The 22,205-nt window shown below is 40.8% G+C and overlaps 1 protein-coding gene across 1 annotated transcript in view; it reads right to left on the reverse strand.

The window, feature by feature from the left end:
• The window catches only part of LOC109994693 (cytohesin-3), a 35,118-nt gene extending 13,596 nt beyond the window's left edge, over positions 1-21,522 (reverse strand). The window contains exons 1-7 of the mRNA XM_020648145.3: positions 21,140-21,522; positions 6,475-6,557; positions 6,116-6,180; positions 4,359-4,425; positions 4,045-4,163; positions 2,137-2,217; positions 1,925-2,037 (exon numbers count right to left, since the gene is read on the reverse strand). Coding sequence (XP_020503801.1) covers positions 1,925-2,037; positions 2,137-2,217; positions 4,045-4,163; positions 4,359-4,425; positions 6,116-6,180; positions 6,475-6,557; positions 21,140-21,158 — 547 coding nt within the window. The 5' untranslated portion in view covers positions 21,159-21,522. The remainder of the gene's footprint in view (positions 1-1,924; positions 2,038-2,136; positions 2,218-4,044; positions 4,164-4,358; positions 4,426-6,115; positions 6,181-6,474; positions 6,558-21,139) is intronic.
• Between the last annotated feature and the right edge of the window lie 683 nt (positions 21,523-22,205).

Below are 22,205 nucleotides of genomic sequence, written 5' to 3' on the forward strand. Positions count from 1 at the left end.
AATGTGCAGACACACACGGGCCACTGGCTGCCTGTAAATGAATCATTCATTCCCCTCTGTCTGTCTCCTCTCACTGACACACTTTGGTCCTGGCTGTCCTGGGCCGCCTATTGTCTGCTCTCTATATAAAGATAGAGTGTGTGCACAGCGGGGGGAGAGGTGCTGGAAACAGCCAGAGGAATGTCAGTCTGATCAAAAAAATTGATGAGCATGAAAAATTAAGTTGAGAGACAGAGAGGGTTTGCTCATGCTCGTGGAAATTATCTATTAATATAATAACTAGATGTGTTGTTTTATTTAGGGAAACAACATACGGTTTTGCAACATCCATGGTTCTAATACGAATCTGCAAAACATTTTGTCTTAAAGTTTTCAAAGTCATACATTTTGGAGGCATTCATCATAAATAAAGTTGCTCTCTGTATATCACATAACATATAATACTGCCACTCATTATTTAATGTGTCAACTGAATTGCCAATTCTGCTTTATTTCCTCAATGGGACCACAAACATCCTCAATGAGCTTGTACACAATAAGTTGCTCCACAAACGTTTTCAATAATTAACTGCAGATCGTTGTAGCTGTAGGCTTTGTTTATCACAGGACTGTGTATTACTCAGCCAGGTTGAGTCCTCCTGAATAATGGATGTCTCTTGTTTGTTGCTGTGTTGTTCACTCTAAACATGCTGCTGTGAACTGTGATCTTTAGTTACTGTTATCCTGTTAATCCTCATTGAGCTTTAGTTACAGCTACTCTCAAGGCCTAATGATTAAAATGCATTAAATAAAAAATAGGCCATCACTAAATGCATTACAAAAACCCTCAGGCGGTACTTCTGCGGGAACATAAGCCTACACTGCTTACATTGACTTTGTCCAACATATTGGATTTCACACTTTGCTCATACATATACCCCCTGGGATAAGTGGCAGGGGAATTTATTACATAGGACACTATTTTTAGTTTTAGTTTTGGGCTGCATAAAAAGATGAGCTCCATTTTAATACAATGAAGAATTTAAAAAGTAATTGGGTCAGCTATGGCATCAGCAATGTGGTGTTGTAGAGGGAAAGTTTAGATGTAACTCCATCTATTTAGCATGCTCCAAGAGATTCACCACCACCTGTCCAACAACTAAAAACTAATAACACTAATCAAACACTGGTCAAACTAAAAATAGTGTCCCATGTAATAAAGCTCCAGTCTAGTAGGTGTGTTATGTGTTTGTTTTGCTGTGTTTGTTTTGCTTTTGCTTTGTGTGTCTATGTTTCAATGTTGAAAACATAATAGATACAAATGTCAGCTGGACTACATTTTAAAACAGTTCATTATAGCATGCTCCTGACTTGTCTTGTGGAAAATTACTTAAACCACATTGACATGTAAACAAGTTAATAGACTTGCTTTTCATTGGATGGGTCTTTAAATAAGATCCAGTGTAAAATCTCTGCACCTTTAAGAAAAAGCTAAAGACCCAGCTCTTTCATGAATACCTACTAACTTAATGATGATGGTCTCCATATTATTGATGATAATGATGGTAATGACGATGGTTTTTGTTGGATAACGATGACTTATAAGATGGTTTCTATACTTATTAGAACTGACTAGAATCAAGAACTGCCCTCAATGTTGTGCTTTGCCTCTGGTCACTTCCTGTCAGCACCTGTGTGTCCAATCGGACTCAAAGCTGATCGTTTGCCCTTAGTGACATTGTTCCCTTTTTTCTAGATCCTTGCTTGTGTTGTATTTACTCTCTGATGTACATCACTTTGGATAAAAGCGTCTGCGAATTGTAGAAATCATTTCATATAAGACTTGTAAAAAGAGTGTTGGGGTCATTGAAGGGGGCACAGGAGCTCTTCTGAGAGGCTTGTTAGATGAGTACCAATAACCCATTGGTGCTGCTTCGCGTCTCACCTGTGGATTGGAAGACTCCAGGGTTGCATTGGCAGTACCGCGAGGCAAACGCCTCCATCATACGATCGATCTTCTGGGCTTCTCCCGGCAAACGGAAACTCCACAAGAACTGCCTACAATTTAAAGCAGAGGAAAGGAGATTATTATGTGTTGTTGCTGGGAATAAGGGTGCACAGGACTTTAAAAATAAAAAGGTAAATCATTCTGCTGACCGTAGTGCTTGGACCAGGTTGAGGTCTGCAAACTCGTGTAGCTCCACAAAAGCCTGCAGCACCTTGATGTTGAAGTCATCCCTGGTGATCAAAAAGAGGGATGAGAAAAAAATCCTAAAGAACAATTAGACCATCCAAGAGACATCAAAACACCTGAGAGAAGATTTAAGATAACTCTGAAAACAATGTGAACCCTGAAGACAGGGTGGGGGGAAAACCCTATTTCCTCCATGTTAGCATCTCTCAACCTGAATTCCTGTTTCTCAGCATTCCTGTCATGTTTGTGCTCTTATTCATACCGGACGTTGGGTCTGGAAACAATTTAAACAGCTGGCCGATGCTGAGTGTCTCTCCGCCCTGAGGGGAGTAAAACTGCATGTTTGACTGATGAAAAACAGCCAAAAACTGAAACCCACACAGGCTCCTTTTTTCTTTTTTTTTCTTTTTTTCTCAGAGGTTTGTTTGGCCAATCGGAGGGGGTTTTGGAGAAAAAGTCAACAGCTTCTCTCGGATTGCGGTCACAGCTTCTCTGATCATGTTTGTTGTACTTCAGGGTCTCATGTGATCCAGATCCTGGATCAGCTTTGTGTTGTGTGTTGTTTAAACGAAAGCAGGAATTCTTAGATTTTTGTTTGAGGTTGAAAAATAAACAACAAACTTGTATTGCAATAACAGTCTCGGATTATTTGGCTGATGACTCAGGGTATTTCTGTCTTTCTCTGCAGCCCAATGAAATGAATGCTGTCCAATGAGGGTTACATATAGAAGGTTATTGCAATAGGTGCAGTTTATTAAAAAATAAACCCGCCTGCTCTTTGTAAAATAAAACTCATATAGGTGTCTCAGTGTTGAAAAGGTGGGTTGTATTGTATACAAACAAACAATAACAGCTTCATTTAGCAGCCAGTCATCCTCTCAGCCTGCATCCATCTCCTGCTATCTTTTCTCCTTCCAGCTATTTTCTCTTCACTGCCTCCATCTCTGTTTCCATGTGTCCTTCTCTCTCTCTGTCCCCCCCCCCCCTTCCTCTCCCGCTTGGCTCAGCATGTAATGATAGGTTCCTGCTCCTTGCATAAGCTCAATTAGTGATAATTACTGAGCGTGAACCCTCAGCCTGTGTTTAAGTGTGATTTTCACCGGGTAGGTGGTCTCTTTGATGATGCTCCATGAATAAAGCCCTAAAAGTCCCCCCTCCCCATCCTTCAGCCTCATTCACTGAGCGTGTGTATGTGTGTGTGTTTCATTGTCTCTATTGATTCATAGTTCTTTCCTAAAATAACATAGACTAATTAATTTGATTTTTTAAAGACATTGACTCCTCTGTTACGATACACTTACAAAAAAAAATCAATGACAGAAATTTGTTATAGAAAGACGACCATACTTAAATCGGAGATCAGTCACACATATTTCAGTTAAATATCAGTTTATATAATATGTGGCATGTTGGTGTGCATGTCATTTTCACAGCATAAACCTTAGCAGCTCACATTCAAATAATTTCTAATTGATAGTAGGTTTTTGAAATTGAACACAGATGATGAATCAACTGCATTTGCTCGTCATAATTCTGAAACACTAAACTGGAACTTCCTCTTTTTTGATTCAGTGTATTTTGTTCCTTTTTTGCCTCTAATCTGATTTTGAGATAACATCATCCATCTCACTATCTGCAGGACTTCCCTTCTTCTTTATTATCCAGCAGTCTGGACTAAGAGACGAGGAGCTGCATTGCCCTTTTTACTACCAGTTAAACAATGACAAGACACACAATAACTCAAGGATTCATAATGTGGAGGGGGTCAATCATGTAATAAACTCAGCCCATAATATCCTTCTCTAATCACAGACAGAGCATTAATCTTATGTAAAGGGGGGGGGGGGGGGGGGGGCTGTTCTTTGTCTCACCGCTCGCCCAAGTAGTCTCCGATGACAGTCTTGTTGAGACCCTCGCCTTTGTAGAGGAACTGTGCGATGTCTTCAGGAGTGTGCTGGAGGAGGTCGTTCTCCAGCAGGAACTGGATTCCCTAGAGAAACGGGGAGGGAGAGGGGGAGAGGGGCAATCAGGACGGCTGTTCATCTCAATTGAGGAGGGATGATGGAAGATGACAGGGTTTCATGGCTGAGAATGGATCGCTCTTTGAGGTATAGCACAGGTGAAATCGTTTATTTCTGCAGATACACTGGAGGCTGTGGTGCTTTATGATGAGGGCACGCTGTACCTTCTTTGGATCCATGTTGAATTTCTTTCTGCCCATGGCGATCTGTTTGTTTCTCTGGGAGGTTTTACTGCAACACAGAAACATACTTGTAGACTAAACACTAATAAATACACAAAAAAATACCACATACAGACACCTGAATAACAAACATGCTATTATGCTTTATATACGGATGCAACATCTCTATGGTCTATAATGAACCATTAAATATGTTCATGTCTGAGACTCATCTGAAACTCATCTTAAAAAAACATGGTCTAAATGTGTGTGTGTGTGTGTGTGTGTGTGTGTGTGTGTGTGTGTGTGTGTGTGTGTGTGTGTGTGTGTGTGTTAACATGCACTCGATAAAGTGTTAGGTTTGATGACAGAGCAGGCCTGACCTCAATGATAAACAGTACACAGAAACACACACACACACAGACACACAGTTTATGTATGGACAAGACAACATGCCTGATTGATTTAATGAGCACACATGCTGCATATCAACTGTTACTGTTTGCTTTATGCAGCTGGTAGTTAAAAACACACACTGTACTCTAAGCAGCTCGTTGTGGACAGTTTTTTGTAAAGAATGGTGTTGTTAACATTTTCAATCACTAAAAAGTCAATATTTGATCTATATAAACAACCAGATGGATATCCTATCCAGCTATGTCAATGTTACAGCCTATATCTGTCAAACAAAAAAGCTCACATGCAAATCCCAAAGACGAGCGAGATAAAGGCAGTGCCTCAACAAATACTCATAACTCTGCTACTGGTTATTTATGACTGAAGGCAAACACTTTTACAAGTCTGCTTTAGGGCAGTGGAGGTCATCTTTTTATTTTCTGTAACTTAAGGAGCCACATTTATTCAACACGGTTTGTATTTCTTATTTCCCCCATCTTGTCCGAGTGCAGAGAGCCTTGAAGCAACCTTTAAACTCTCTTATAAAGTAACTTAATCACTTGTTATCGCCTTTGAATTCATAATTAACTTCACTGACTATATCACTGGACTACATGTCAAATTACCCAATCAACAAAAAATTATAGAGACTGATGTCACTTTGGCACGTGTAATGGGGACTTTAACACCGCTGATTATTAAACAAACTGAAATGACTACTGATGCCCTTTTTATGATGTACAGCAATATATTTTATATATATCTGTAAGTGCTGCCAAGGGATCTGTGTCAGGCGAGGTGATAAACAGCTCTATTAAAAGATAAGAAGAACCTTTGTTGACACTTTCAATGGAAAGGATCACAATGCTCGATACGTTTGACACTTTAAAAAAAAGCAGGATTCAAATTTTCTTCAGAAAACATGATTCACACAAGTTCAGGACAAGATCAGTTAAAGAGATAAGAGTTTCCGCCTCGTTCACAGGAGGAACATCAAAATCAACTCCAAATGAAAAAGTTCCCCACAGGAGCTTTGAGAAAGCAACTTGCAGGTTGGGGATTTTCTCCAAATATAAGCACTTGTTAAACAATATTAAACCAAGGATAATATGGGTTAGGGTTAGAGTTAGTGACTTTCAAAAATCAACCTGAAAGTTCCTATTTAAAGCAGAACTATTGAAGCCTACTGGTTTGCCATAGATTACTTTAGATGAACGATCGAGTAAACCTACACAATAAAATGGAGTATTTTGAAGCTGAGAAACACTTTAAAACCATTGACAAATGCAACATTTCTGATATATACTGTCTGATGTAAACATGCACATCATGCAAGGAATGGCATCTCGACTGCAGCGACTTACCTTTCTCCAACACACGTCAGCTGCTCGATCTCCGTCATGACCTCTGCTATCTCAAACTTCAACCTCTGAGAGAAAGTGAGACATGTCTCGGTTAAAACAGAGGAAGCACAAGGACATGTCCTGCTGCTTGTGAAGAAAAGATCATCGATTTCTGACAGCAAATTGACTTTGCAAAGATGTGCTGTAGGTCTATTTGCATTGCACACAGCATGCAAATAGAGCTTACAGTTGATAGGCAAAAGGTTAGAAAGAAAAGCCAAGCAGATACTGTACTCAAATTTCAAATTTGAACGATATGTTATAAATAGATGTGAAACAGCTCCTTCCTGTACTGTATTGGATATACTTATGTCACGCACCTCGATATCGTCGAGCAGCTCTCTCTTCCTGCGTCGGATGTTTGACAGCTCATCCCTCTCCTCCAGGGACAGATCCTCAGGAACTGCAACACATGATGGGGAAAAAACACAGCTTTACTCTCGTTCTGTGCACAACTCACATCCCTGCACACACTCAGCTCAGTACAGGTGAGAGGCACAAAAGTGACAAGGCTGCTGCTGCTGCTGTTTCACCTTGTTCAGCTGCAGCAACACATATCAAGAGGCAGCGTGTTCGCCCTTAATTAACTACAAAGAGAGAAGACGAGGGGGTCTTAATTATTCCACTTGAAAGTGATTTTTGCGCCTTCCCCCCCTCCTTCTCCACTTGGCTCAGGGGAGAAATGCTATTAATAAAACCAATCCAGATTAAGATTTTTTTCATTAGGAGTGATTTTTTTAACACGGCCCACGACCCTGAATCCCAGGCCGCGAGGATGTCAGCACTCCAGGCGTAATGAGCGTGAGTGGAGGATGACTTGATTTCTGTTCGGAGTCCCCCCCCTCTGTTCTTCACTCTGACTTGATCTCTCAATCTTGTTTTTCAATCTTTTACCCCACTCCGCTCATTCTCTCTTTTTTCATTTCCACCCACACACACACTTTATTTCTCAATTTTTATGCAGAAAAAAAAAGAAGCCTCTGTGCAAATCTTGCTTCATTAAGCCAGCTTAGAGGCAGAAAACGGAAAGCTCTCAACAGGAAAAATGGCACATCTTTTATCACAGTCACAGCTGTGTGCCTATGTGCTGCTAAAAAAAGAGATAAAATAAAAAAAAACACTTGTTATTTCCTCTTACAGGCGGGAAAGAATCCCAATTAACGCTCAACAAGGTCTACATGTTCAAGAGAGGGCATGCAGCCTGTTTTAATTCAACAGCTTGTAAAAGAGTTTGCGTTCAGGGGAGCCAAGTATTGTAAAAGAAGGCATTCAAATTAAGAGACAAAAGGCGCTTCATAACCTAGTTATTTAATCCTGAAGCAGCATGATGAGGGTCAGCTAAACAGCAGGAGAAACAGCTGACGGAAATCCTTTGTGGACCATGTTTTTAATAGACAAGATAAGGGATTATAAATGCACAATGAGTAAATGTATGAAAATAAAAATGTTAATTAGCATTGCTAACCTGAGGCAGTCTCACAGCATTTATACACAAAACAACTGTGAGCTCTGTGATGATACCTTTTAAGCTATTTAGTGCCCTTAAACAGATATACGGCCGTTTTACATGATTCTTCTTCTGGAGTAACTGTAAAATGTTGGCCCATAGGCATTCAATTATGTCCATGTGTCTAAAGAATACCTGGCACACATGCTAGCTTGAACATGTTAAAACTTTGATCTTCTGCCAACCAGCAGCTGTTTAGCTTAGCATGAACATTGGAAATGAGTAAAGAGCTATAAAACCTTCCAGCACATCAAAAGATAAACTAACTTTGTTATTTATCTTGGATGTTAGATCCGATTCAGTGACTTAAAGACAGGAAGGCTAGCTGTCTCTATGCTAACTTAGCGAGCTGCTTGCTGACTCTTCCTCAAATTTAACAAACGCTACTTTCCATAACTTGAGATTTTTTTTAAACCTGCTGGGCTGAGCGCATTCAAATTTCATGTTTTAATGTGTCACAAAGCCACATTTTGTCAAAGCCTTGGAGATTTAGCATTTCCTCTTGAAAAAAGGCAAATTTGATTAGCTTTAGGAGAAACTATAATTTAAGTTAATACATTTTAAAACATTACAAGGTCATTCCTGCCACTACAAAGTTACAATATTGGCAAAAACTAAATAATGAAACACTTAGTTGTAAATAACCCAAGGCACTATCTACATATTGTTTATGATTTATTGTGACAGAGATCAGTCACACCAAAACTATATCTGTCAGTGCTGAAACACTGCGGTGGTTTATTCAAATCAAAGACACACTTTCTTTAGCTTAAACTCATAACCAATAGTCTGCTAAATATTGTCATTCCCATCATCCCCGGTCAACTAGTTGATGCCAGACTCCTAACTCACTTAACTAGCTAAACTAAGATAGCAAACATTGCCTACTTAATGTCAACAAGCTAGCTTTGTCATTAGAAACCTTTTAGCAGGCTGATGTTAGCATTTAGCAAAGAGCATTGTGCCTTTTTCTGATGAAGACGATACCATTAAGCCGGGGAAACGGACAGCAGATATCAGGCTTGGAGGAAGTTGATGTGCCAGGAGCAGACAGCTAACATTTTGCCTGCAGGTTGTGCATTAGCTAATGGAGATACTGGCTGCAACAATGTGTGTGATTACAATCTTGACTCATTGCAAATCTAATGAAAGGCAGAGGACGCTCCCTTTAATCCAAACCTACCACCATTAATGGCAGCAAGGTTTTCCATTATCCTCCAATCCAGGCCACCCTTACTGGCATTTCTTTATTATTTATCTTTCAAAATCACATATTCAAAATAAGACGGGTGCTATAAAACCAGTGCTAACGTCTCTGGTCCATTGGTTAATCTTGTTTAATGTTGGTGGAGGGGCTCTTCTACAGAGGTGGTCCACCAATTACATGATTAACACACTTCCCCCCTGTGACCTTCTGTGACTCATTCAGGAAATTAGTTTGGTGTCTTCAGCAGGCACAGAGGGAGTCATCAGAGGGGCAAAGCTCCACACTTGACTCAAACCAAACTAGGCCATGCTTGAATGATAATTTACTAAGATCAACTTTGGTGTGAGTCATTGCTTCGTAGTAAACAAAAGACCTTGGGGAGGTCAGACGGTCTAATAGAGGGGGAAGCTGTAGCTGGTGCAGAACAGTTTTTTTTTTTTATTGCATGTGAGCTAAATGGTCAGACAATTTTAAAGCGTTCAACCTCTGTGACTTTTAAAGAGGTCTGCATTACGAAAGCCCCACAAATCCACCGTATGAGTGGTGGGTTGAGAGGGTCCAAAGGGTTTAAACTCCAACATGTGCACCACAGAAAAAAAAAAAAAGAAGCTCCAGTAATTTCCCCCCCTAAAAAACAAAATCCCTCAAAATCTACTTTTGGGAGTAAATCCCCTGCTGCTCCTCACACCCAAAACTAACAACTGTCCCCGGCCACCCACTGAAACCAACAGCTTTGATGGCATTTAAACTAATGCAGCGATGCTTTGGCATGACAAAACCTATCCCGGGGGGCACATCAATGCTTAATTTCATCACTTTTAAAATATTTATTTTGGTCGAATTTGCCATTTTTTAGAGAAGGGAAAACAAAGACAGAGAGAGTATGTCCAGGCCTTGAGAACTTAATCGCGGACTTCCTCACGACCAGTATCCAACAGCGCTGAGTGAGGAGCTCAGAGTGAAAAATCCCACGCTCACTTTAACACTGGCTGCGCTCCCACACAGTTTTCAGCGACTCGTGTGACTGAGAGAGGATTTGCCCAGATCTACTGGCTTTAAACTGCGACTTTCGCTGCTATATAATGTCGCTTAAAAGTGGGTGAGCTTTAAAAAAAGATAACCCTGTTACCCCCCGGCTGGCCGTGCAGCACAGTGGTTAACACGTGCAGAGGAAGCAAGGAGGGAAAAAGAAACTTCCTCTGGATCCAGACTCTAATCTGAAACCCGCCGCTCTCAATCCCTCTAACTGTAGACAATGACATGGGTCTGGGTCCCACACACACACACACACACACACACACACACACACACACACACACAGAGAGAAACAGACAGACAGACAGACAGACAGACAGACAGACAGACACACACACACACACACACACACACACACACACACACACACACACACACACACACACACACACACACACACACACACACACACACACACACACACACACACACACACACACACACACACAGACACAGACACACAGACAGAAAGATATGTGGACAGAGCCCCACATGAGCACACACACACCAAAGCCAGCTGGCATTAATCCCATACACTCGCCCTCCCCGCCTCTCTGTAAGTCTGTCAGAGCGGAAGTGTGATGTATAACAGCATATGCACAGATGTTGCCGCCGACCAGCCCGCTTGCCTGCCTTTAACCTACTTCGCCTCAGTGATGCCGGGTGAAATGTGACGGTGTGAGCAGTCTCTCTTTTGGCTCAGAGCCACAGAGATAGGAATGCTGGGACATCAGCAGAGAGGGGAGGTTATGATACAGAGGGTGAAAGGCCAGACACACAGGAGGAGACATGCATGTGCAAAAGCCATGCCGCCATGTAGAAATAGAGATCAAGGGAAAAATCCCTGGAACAGAATCCTAAATTGCATGGTATACTGTTTAATGGACAAGTTTAGAACATAATTGTCCTGCTTAAAGAAAATGTATCAAATGATGATGGTAATTAAAAGAAACCTTGATACAGATAAAAAGAAAAAAACAGTATATGTACATAATACAGTAAATCCAGTTTAATAGAGCCCAAGGAGAAATAATAAAAGAAAGAAAAAGAAAGAACTGACCCCAAAAAACAGAAACCAATTAAAACAGAAGGCATAGAAGCTTTTATGTCCGCTGAATCATTATGGGGCTTAAATTAATTTTGTAACCAGAGTATGAAAAAAATTAGACTGAGCCTACATTAGTCATATTGTTTCTTCACAAGCACATACCTTTCTTTAAAAACTACGACCCCCTGATAAATATCTCTGTGTGTGAAGTCATGCATCATAACTCACTGTGCAGTAGCCTGATCAGTAATAATTCAGTAACATCAGTCCCCGGCCATTATTGCGTGAGAAGACAGATTTGGGGGGGCTAATATGGCTTCTAGTTTTTAACTACCGCTGGGTCAGGAGGAGAATCTGGGGCTCGGGGGAGCTGAAGAGCCCTCACACTGATTGCTCTGGTTAATCTGCAGTTTTGGGGAGGGACCTCCTGCTGTGAGTGCATTTTGTGTTTGAGCGTGTGGTTGCATAGGAGGTGGTCCTGCCCACGATGGCCTCCCTATATCACACATCTGCTCAGCATCAGCACTATGTCAATATTTGATTTGATGAACACAGCCAGCAGAATCTGAGGGGGTTTTCCTACGGCCATATGCTGGAGCCCAAGCAACCATAATCTGATGATATGATAGGCCTGAGAGTGAATTAGATGGGTGCTGTTTCTCCTGGAGTCAGGGTGGGATGAGGGGCTTTCACAGGGTTGGCATGGTCCAAGAGGCTCTGTTAACTCACAACAACAGATCTTCATCCAGGTTTTCAACAACATTTAGAGGAACGCTTTCCCTTTTTTTCTCTCAAAGGACTGGAATAGCTTAAATTTAATACATAGGGGCCGGAAACTGGTGTTATGTAGAGTTCACTTTAATACCATGAATATCTAGTTCACATAACTTTAGGGCGTGGCTACCTCTGAAAGACAAGGTATACTACAGAGCTATTCAACTAGAGACTAACAATATGACAAGAAGAAGAAGATTTACTTTATTGATCCTTCCAAGGGGAAATTCTGTTTTTACACTCGGTTAATGAGTCATGCAACCGGGACTTGAACCGATGACCCTCTGGTACCCAACCCAAGTCCCTACAGCCTGAGCTACTGCCGGCCCAAGGATAGACACTAACAAAACGTATTTACCATGATGTCCAAATATGGTCATTTCCTGCTCCAAAGAAACTAATTTGGTGATGGTCAAAATGCTAAAAGTCTTCAAAACAGCAGTGTATAAACCGCTTCACACAGTTCATGTTAGATATCTACATGCCCAGTGACGTTGAAGTTCAATAAGCTCTCCTCTTTTTTTAAATACTTTGGTTTATGATTAGATAAGAAAATTTAAATTTTCAACCCCAATCGATTGTTTTTCTTGTTAACTTACAAATTTCATGCTAACTCAATAAAATAAGATCGTGAATGAGGTAGGGATTATACTTGCCTAACAATAGTTGGCACCGTCATTATGAGCAAGTTAGCCAGCTGACTTTTGTGTTAGCTGAAAACAAGGTACAGCGTCCAAGAGCCACTCGCTTGACTATAAACAACTTCCTTGCTGTTGCAAAGCTTGATCCAAAAGACAACTGGACTTTGTTTAGAGGCTCAAAGACGTTTCATATCTCTATATTTTAAACTGACTGTTTGAGAGAACAGAAATATAAGTCTAGGTGGACCATTAGTATGGATCAAGATGGTCAGATGGTCCATGTGACAGACATCTTTCTTTTGCTTCTTTTATTGCACGATTCAAGATTCAAACATGAATCAAACAAAACCCTCGTCTCAACAAACCAGAATGGAAGACAATAAATGTTGAAAGACAACATTGAGGGGTTTATTTCATTTCCAACAGTGCAGTTACTTCCTGCTGGTGTCAGTCAGGTGATTGACAGCAAACAGAATGAATGTGACGCTTTATCTGATATGAACACGCTCACCTGCATTATTGCGATTGATATCTAGCTAGGGGAACAATTTGGTCTGCATTTCATCTTGTACACAACAACAGATGAGAGGAAATAGGATTTCATATCTCCAGTGATGTTGAGCAGATACGAGCAGAGAGAGAGAGGGGGCCGGTCTGGATGATTGGCACTGACTTCAAACCTCACAGTGTTGAACAACATGTCCGCCTCCAGCCCTGCTTCAAGTCCACATTGCTTCTGTGATGGTTGTGTGCCTGCCTGCAAAAACACTGACTTTGTCGGACCACCCTGATCTGAGACACAAATTTGACCAGAGCTACCTCTGATCCATAAAATAGAAACCACCCAGCAAGTTAAGATAATCGGTCTCTTTTGGTATTGACATGAAGTTCACTACAGTTCCTCAAAGATGGATCTTGTTAAAAAAAAGATTTGCTTTCATGGCTACCTGCTGGAAAAAAGCAGCTCTCTCCTCAGCATGTCTATTTGAAACAGAACAGCAGATAATACTTTGTTTTGGAAAAAAAATGAAAGGAAATGAAATGAAAAAGTGCCAGGGAATGTTATAAAGGTGAAAAAAGGAGTTCTCCATTTCTTTTTGAGGCTGAAGCCAAGAAACACACGTCCCTACAGCTCCCCCTCGCCCCCCTCCTCATTCTGTCTGTAGAATCAGCTGGACCTTGTTTTCTCTTAACCCTCCTTCCACTGTAATTAGGTGTGGATTACTTCAACACGGTACATCTCTGCTACCCCTAAATGTCAGACTGTGCTCCGCAGTGACTCCAGCTCATTTAATTTGCCGTTCCTTTTTGTCTCCCATCTGCTCTGCCTCACAGTTAAAGGGATCCCCCCTCTCGACAGCTCCAAGCAATAATTCCAGGCAAAGAGTACCTCTATTCAACAGCAGAAATGTTGCTTTACCGACAGACCCCTACACACACACACAGTCACACTACCATGGTGATGGGAAGATGTCGGGAAGCCTCCCCAGTCTCGCTCCTAATCAGGTCCATATGTAGTCTCCTCTCTCACTTCAATCATCCACTTTGTTACAAGCCACGGCTCAACCCTCGCACGTCACCCGCCAGCCCCGTCTGTGTTTGGTGTATTTGTCTCGTTGCATGTGGGTACAACGTGCTGTATGTTTAATCTTCTAATGTTGCACCACAAACAAAAAAAACATAATCTTGGCAGTCAAAATGAATTTCTGTTCTTTCCAAATCTGCCCTTAAGCCTTTAAACAACATCGGCAGCCTGGCGGGGTCAACCGACGAGACTGTAAAAGAGACTGTTTTCACACATTTCTTTGGCATTGGTGTCGACACACATAAGAGGCTCGTTTTGTCTAAACCGCTGCAGACATTTGTTTTCTGGCTACTGGGGTGTGTTGCAGGAAATTTGGAAATGGTGAATTCAATCCAGCTCAATGTTTTTTTTATACCTGAGGGGGAATTCTTTCTGGGGTGATGCAGGTGAATAAAACAGATGTGAAATACACAAGACATCCACTTGAAAACAAAGGCTTCTGAAAGGCTCTATAGCCATACTATCATGCTAGTTCTGTTTTATTTCAATGTTAATTGTTTAGCACCAATACACCAAGTCAAATTCCTTGTATGTGTAAATGTACTTGGCAATAAACCCCAATTCTGATTCTGATTCTGATTCTGAAAATATCCACAAAGAGTGCTAAAAGCCAGTGATGCTTCCCATGGTCATGTTTTGTCAGAAGCAATGTCCAAAATCCAGAGTTCTTTCAGTGAATATCTATTACAAAACAATAAACCAGTAAGTATTTAACTGATTAAAAGAGTTCCAAAAACACAATTAGAAAAAAATTCTGTTATTTCAGCTTTAATGCATTTTAACCTATAAGATTCTGAATGCAGTAAGGCCACATTAGGTAGATGAAACAGATGCAGACAGACACAGATGTCTGCACTCTGTTCTGCGGCTATCTCGCCATTCAGCACCAACCACTTGAGAGTAAGCGAGCCAGCCTCCCGGGGCAAAGTTTAGCTAGAGAGCAGCCACATCTCGCCTCGAGTGATCGCCCCCGTGTCCTCCCACACACAGAGCCTCGAGCCACAACAAAGAGAGTATCCTAATCACATCAACTTCCCCTTCTTACAGACTAATCCTCCTCAGAATGACAGTCGATGCCAAGAAATCACAAACACACAGTATGATGAGTCACATTTCTTCTGAAGCTACCTTAGCATGGGTTTAACAGGAGGAGTTCTGTGATGAATAATGGAAAGACATGTTTGGCTTGTTGGCTTGAAAAATTCAGATGTGATTCAGAATAAAAAAGTTCAGTTAAACAGTTTGAGGACAAGACACTTCTCATCGTAAGGGAGATGCTTCATTTAAAAAAAAAGAACAATCTCAAAGCCAAGGTGTTCCTTATTGATCCTTCACTCAGAGAACGTCATGAATGCTCCACAAGGCTTTATATTCATCCAGCAGATGTCGCCCTTGAGCACCAGCATGAAACCAAAACAGCTCGCGCTGCATTGTTGTGTTAGCATGCTAATGCTAGTGATCTTTATTATGCTCGTATCTTCACACTGCATGTAAATTTACCTGAAATGAGCGTGATCTAGAAACACAGTTAAGCAGTGAGTACAGTATGTTATTCTTCTTTTCTCTAGTCCCTCAATTAAACAACTTTTATACGTGAGGGGAGGAGTCAGCCGGCCGTCCCGGCGATGTAAACAAACTGAAGATAGGACTCTGAAAACTCTGAAAACATCACAGACAGTGGGACTCAGGTGTTACACCCATTGTAGACAGTCATGACTCACAGAGTTATTTTCAGAGGATATACTTGATTTATATTATATTTAAGTGTGAAAAATCACATATAAAGCCTTTCAAATGCTTTTACAGACAAAACACTTGTGCTGCGGTCTGATATGATTTGTTATTCTAGCACACACTCACACTTTCAGCCCAAAGAGAGGAGAAGAATTGAAGGGAAAAAAGCCTTCCCCATTCAGCTTTCCCACGGTCAGAGAAACAGAAGAAGTGTCGATTGACGCAGAGAGGTTATCACCGAATTTACTCAGGAAACATGGCCGAGGAAACCTCACAGGACTCCCTTCACAAACATTTTAGTGCATTTTGTTTTGTCAGCAGGGGCGTATCCAGACTTTTGAGACTGGGGCGCTGAAAGTTTTTTTTATCATTAAGGCAAACAACAGAGAATTCAAACATTCAGTTCCTAATTCTCTGAGGACTTAGGAAAAGATGTTTCTGTAACTTAGTCCGAACTTCAAGTGAGTTTCAAGAAGTTACCAGAAGTTTCCATTAAAATTATTCAATTGATATACCTGTGATATTCTATGGTTACAGTGGGAGACTTAAATGTAAAAAAAAAACTTTTCAGGAAATATAATAGGTTAATACATATTGATAATTAACGGATATTAAACAAGATTTCTTTTTTTAATCGACTGCAAATACTGGTCAGGGAGGCAGTGAGAAAGAGAGAGGCAGACAGGTAAGAGACTGCAAGTCAAAGCCTAATGAAACCATCACCAATTGTAGTTATTTGTTAGGTAATTCATAATTCCTCGAGGAGCCAGGGGGAATCCTCTGAAGAGAGTGAAGCAGTGATAGTGGTAGTAATTTATGTGTTGAGAGCTGTGTTCAGAACTCTGTATTCTCCCAGTGATTAAGGGTGGGTCAGTTGTTTTGTTGAAGTGAAGGGGAATGTGTTCCCTGCACCTGCCTGGAAGTTGAGACACATTGACTATATTTATACAGTCAATGTTCTGTACCTACACCTAATTTCATTCGGTGTTGTGTATTTCATTCAAGAGCAAAGTCCTCAAAGATGTCTTTATTCTTACACAAAGATTTTTTTTGGTGAATTCTGTTCATTTCAGCATTTTATTACTCTTACTCCCCAAACAGCTTTTTACTCTGCACATATTAATCCCCCGTCTGAAGCGACACAAAGCTGCAACACAGACGAGAAACTATAAAAGAGCCAAGTGTTTAAACTCAGGGCGTCCTTCCAGCTGCTCGGTGAGCTGCTTTCCAGCCAATTTATGCTTCTGTGTTCTTTCCACTTCTCCATCCAGCTATAGCATGATGCTAAAAATAGACCCACAATGAGTAATAAAAACAACTTGTAGGAATATGAGCCTGTTGCTGATTTTCATCCCAACCCCTGACTGCTGCGGGGTGTGTAAACTTGAGTGGAGAAGCGCCAAGTCTGATTAGCGGGAGCAGTAAAAAATGCACTAATGAATTCCATGTTTGGGTGTTATCATTTATAGTCAATGATGTCTCACCTAATGAAATGGTTTTCCATTGTTATCAAGTTTAGAATCTCTAATGTCCACTTCTAATTTACAAAAAAAACTCTCGCAGCACGGATACTAAACTGCCCCTTTCTTACACAGAATATTTCTAATGTGTGATGCATTGTGGGAGATTTATCTTGTTTTGGCATGTATTAATCCTAAAGGATATCCATGACATCTGTTGGCTCTGTTCTCTGTCTGTTGTACTCCCTGATGCAGAAATGATTATAGTCCCATTATTTATGTTTGCATGCATACTGCGCAGGCCGGCGTGCGAGAGCGCGATCCATAATGTACGCACACACACGAGGGGTCATGTGCACATTAGTTGGCATGCAGAAAAAGGCCCTCAAAGTAAAAAGGCAAAAGCTCATCATTAGCTGGATTCAGGTCATAAAGATATTACACTCTTATGTTTCCGGTGCTTATCTGAGTTGGCGAGCTTCTCTTGATGAAGGTGTAGCTTTGACATCGGCTGCTGTGAGTAAGTGTTGGAGACAAATTTAGCTCAAGAGTGCCAGCGCTGTGATACAAAGTGTGTGTGTGTGTGTGTGTGTGTGTGTGTGTGTGTGTGTGTGTGAACAATGTTAAGTGTGTGAGACAGTGAAGGTGTCAGTGAGCGAACTAGAGCACTTAATTACTTTAACATTTATGGTAAGTTATTTGAATTATTCACACACACCGTGCCGCACGAGGGCTGCACATATAATCTTTTCTGAGTGTGTGTCGTGTGTTTCCAGCTCGATCGCAGGCAGCAGCGTGCCTCCACTGCTCTCTGACATCCTGTCACATGTTTCACAATCTCTTTGACTGTTCTCATGTATGGAGGGTGCACCGGCGGGACATGTGATTCTCTTCTATATCTTGAGGGGAAACTTAGGGCCACAGTGAGTCCATATACAAAGAGGATATTAAACATTCTAAACTTTCATTAAGCCTCATCCCCTTTTTGGGACCCCCTTGAAAACAAGGTGATACACCCCAAGGGGCTTATCCTAGTATAATAAATAAATATCAATTAAACATCATTTAAATCATCATTACATGCTAAAATATACCCCCCTAATCCCCACACAATGAAGTTAGATAGCGTTCATGCAATGAGAGTTATTAGACACTGAGTGGATACAACCTTCAAATGTAGGAGCAGGTAGCAGCAAGTATGCTTTTCAATACCATTGTTTATTTCTGTATTTATCTGGTATACTTGTATCAGCCAATAAACTAATGTGTGTACTGTAGTTGGTATCAGGAAGAAAAATTCATGCCAAAGCATCTTTAGCACAATGTTTTAACCAGATGAAAGGTAATGATGTGTCCAAAAGATGAAGGTTGCAGCCTCCCTTGATCGTCATTGCGATATAAGCATTAGAGGCCGACCGATTAATCGACCTGCCGATATTATCATTATCCAGTGTCTATCGGTATCGGCAAATTTTTATTGCAGATATGCACTGATATTATGAGATTTATTCACGAGGCAAATAGCTTTTTATTTGAATGTCATTGTATTAAACTAGCAGTTCCCTTTCACCAGCAGAGGGCGCTATATGGATTACAATGAGCGATATCCCCCTCCAGATTGTGAAGCGCTGATGCAAATCTTTTCCACACGTGTTTGATCTGCAGTTGAGGGATCAACGCAATAAATGAGTATCTATCTCTACAGGTCGAGCATAGATCTTAGAAAGATATCGTTCAATATATCGTTGTCATATTTTTTCTCCCCCAGTATCGGTATCGGCCTCAAACATCTCATAGCGGTCTGGTCCTAATAAGCACTCACGAGAAACACATCACATGTCTGAATTTATCGCAATACATTACCAAAAAAAAAAGGTTTAATGTAGTCAAACAATGCTTTTTACCAGTTGTACGAGGCCTGTGTTGCAACATTTTGATGCAGTCAGACGAAGCTAAAGCTAACTATCAGCTTCTCTCCAATTAATTAGTGGATTTATTTTGGATTGAGAAGGGACATGTGGCAGACATATGTACTTTAATTTTTTCTTTATTTATCACAATTCATATCGTTACTGTTATCGCACGTCGCATATTTTTCTCATATCATGCAGGTCAAATGTGCACACTCAAATTCAAGCTAGTTATTCAGAAATATGTTTTTTTTCTTGGGCTATTAAACAAAGAAAGGTTTGTTAAGATTATGGGTTTATTTTCCAAGAGTGACCTGGCCAACTCTGGTCGCAGCACAGTCAGCAAAAGTTTCCTATACGAACAACAAGCAGCCATACAAACATAATATTAGATACACGACGTTAATACATCAAAAAAGACATGAAATAACAAGTGAAAGCAGCCAATGTCTGTCAAAGTCAACCACATTTATAATTATATCGTGCCAAAACATCTACAGCTAGATGTGCCCGCCTCCAAGACATTTAATATCCAATGAGAGCAGCTCCTTAAGTTTCCCACCTTACACATTTAAAGGGCTCTTTATGTTCTGACCTTTAGAGCAGAAAGTGAGAAAAGAAAGTTCCTGTACTCTTCTGACTGATAAAACAAAGGAAGCAAACCTATAAAATAGTCTTTTAAGTAAGATAACCACAGTGTCTGACCGTCCAACACGTGCATACAGCAAACGGTGATGAGTGAGAGTTTTAAAAGTTGAAGAGATGAAGCTCAGTAGAAGGTATAGCTAAATGTTCTGTGAATTATTTCTGCTCAAATGTTCCACTGTGAAAGAAAGGGGTCCCTTTGTGACTTATCCTCTGAGGACCATGGATGTACAAAGACAGATTCAAGATCATCTAAAAACACTTTTTTAAATTTAGTTAATGAAAGAAAACAGAGACATAAAAGTATGATTACATTCAGACCTAGAGCAGGCTGTAACTTCATACAGAAAAGTAAAGTACAGAACCATATAAAATAAGACAAACTGGGTCATTCCCATTTAGTAGGATGGTTAAGATGCATTCAGGCTGAGAACAATGTTGGGCTCAAAAAGTGGAAGTCCAGATGAGCCCCTCTGCTAATCTCTCACAGTTTAACTGACAAACTCTTATCAGACTATGACCATTTGTTTACACTACACTGCCTTCAAGGCTCTGAGTCCACAGAGCGGTTTGGATTATCATGCTCAGGAGCAGAGGCTGCATGTGTGTGTGTTTCAGCACCACTATCATATCATAACTGATACGGGACTGTGCAGCCTCCATGTGAGCAGTAATCCAGGGTCAGGCTGCAAGCTGCACAGGGGTCCGTTTCATTCAGATTTTATCACTCAATCACAGAAGCATGTCTGCGCCACTGTAGACTTGTTCTTCAGTTTATTTACACATCCTGTTCAGTACAAGTTGTGGAAAAGCAAATGGTTATAATGCCTGACCCCAAACTACAATGCATCCACAGTTAGGGTTTCACTGACAGATTTATTATGCTTTAGCTCATATTATATCTCATACACCGTGCAGCTTTTAGCAACCTGATCATGTTTTACTGTGGGTTAATCCCTAAACTATCACTACAGAGATGTATTTTCCTCCTGTTTTACATGTTTTGCAAGAGGAAGTAGATCCCTGCTCCTCCATATGGGACCTCTGCCAGAAGGATTTCTTATCATTTTCCACCACTTTTTAGAGGCTTCCAGCAGCGCAACGAGATAAGTGAGAGCAACTTCAAAGTTTACAGCAAAGACATCAAACAGATGGAAATGGTGCATGGATGATAACATTTGCAGAGTTTTATTTTTGTTTCTGCACAGCCACGACTCTTTCTCACCTGCGAGTTGCAGTGTTATTCTGAGAAGTGCTGGTTTATTTGAAGGTTTAAAATAATGAGACGACAACTCTGGTTGTTTTGTGTCTGCACAAAACCTGAAAAATCTCCCGTGTCCACTGACTCACACATCCATCCATCCATGCATCCATGCATGCACACTGGGCTGAGTGGGGGGAGAGAGGAAACCAGTGTGGAAATGGAAAAACAGCCTTACCGTGATTGTCTTCATCCATGTTGACTGAGGCGGTGACAGGTTCAGTCCGAGACAAGGTGTGACCGACTCAAACCTCACGGAATATGAATTTGTACTGACTGATTCTCAACAGTATTTTCTATGACAAACAGTCCAAACCCCGGTGTGTTGACAGACAGATATGTGAAGTGGGCTTGTGCGCATGTGTCAGCTGGTTAAATGCTCGTAAAAAACAGGAGAGAAAAAAAAAGAAAGAAGAAAAAGCCGCAGTCTGGGTGTAAATGAACAGACAAGGGTCCTAAATGTGGCAGAGAGATTTTTAGATGTGTCTGCCCGCGTTGTTAGACATCCTTCTCTCTGCTCTCTGCTCCATCCTCCTCTGGCTGCTCCGTCTGCATTCACTGCAACCGCGGCGACGTCATCAAGCCCCGCCCCTGCTAATAACACCCCCACACTAAACACACACACACACGCACACACACACTCACACACACACACACACACACACACACACACACACACACACGCACACACACGTGAGCATTTCAAGTAGACTAATTAACGTTTATGAAATATTTTTTACACTTTAATTTCCATGTTAAAATGATTTAATAGTCATATTTTTCACTTTCATTTAACATTGCATTCATTACATTAAACTTCATCGGAGCAGATGTTGGTAAAACACATTATTATTATTATTATTATTATTATTATTAAGCTGACCATGAAGGTGAATTTTAATAATTACCCTATCATTGGCTATAAACAGATTCGAAAGAACATCTGCAAGTCTGGATTTTGCATTTGTTCCTCTGATTTGCAAATAGATTCAGGTATCTGGGTGAAACTAAGGTGTTATATCAACCCTGTAGGAGCCCACCTGACTGAGTGAAAGGTTAAACATGATTTTAATTTGCCTTATCCCTTGAGTTGCACAATAATAATCACAACCTTTTCATACGATGTTTTGAGTAAGAGGCACTGTATTTCAATTATCTCATCTGATTTCATGGATTAGTGATAATCCAAAATTTAGGCCAACATTGGCATTAGGTATTTGTCCAAATAATCTCACCACAAGGTT

The sequence above is a fragment of the Labrus bergylta genome, chromosome 21 (genome assembly GCF_963930695.1).
Source record: "Labrus bergylta chromosome 21, fLabBer1.1, whole genome shotgun sequence".
In the NCBI taxonomy this organism is placed as follows: domain Eukaryota; kingdom Metazoa; phylum Chordata; class Actinopteri; order Labriformes; family Labridae; genus Labrus; species Labrus bergylta.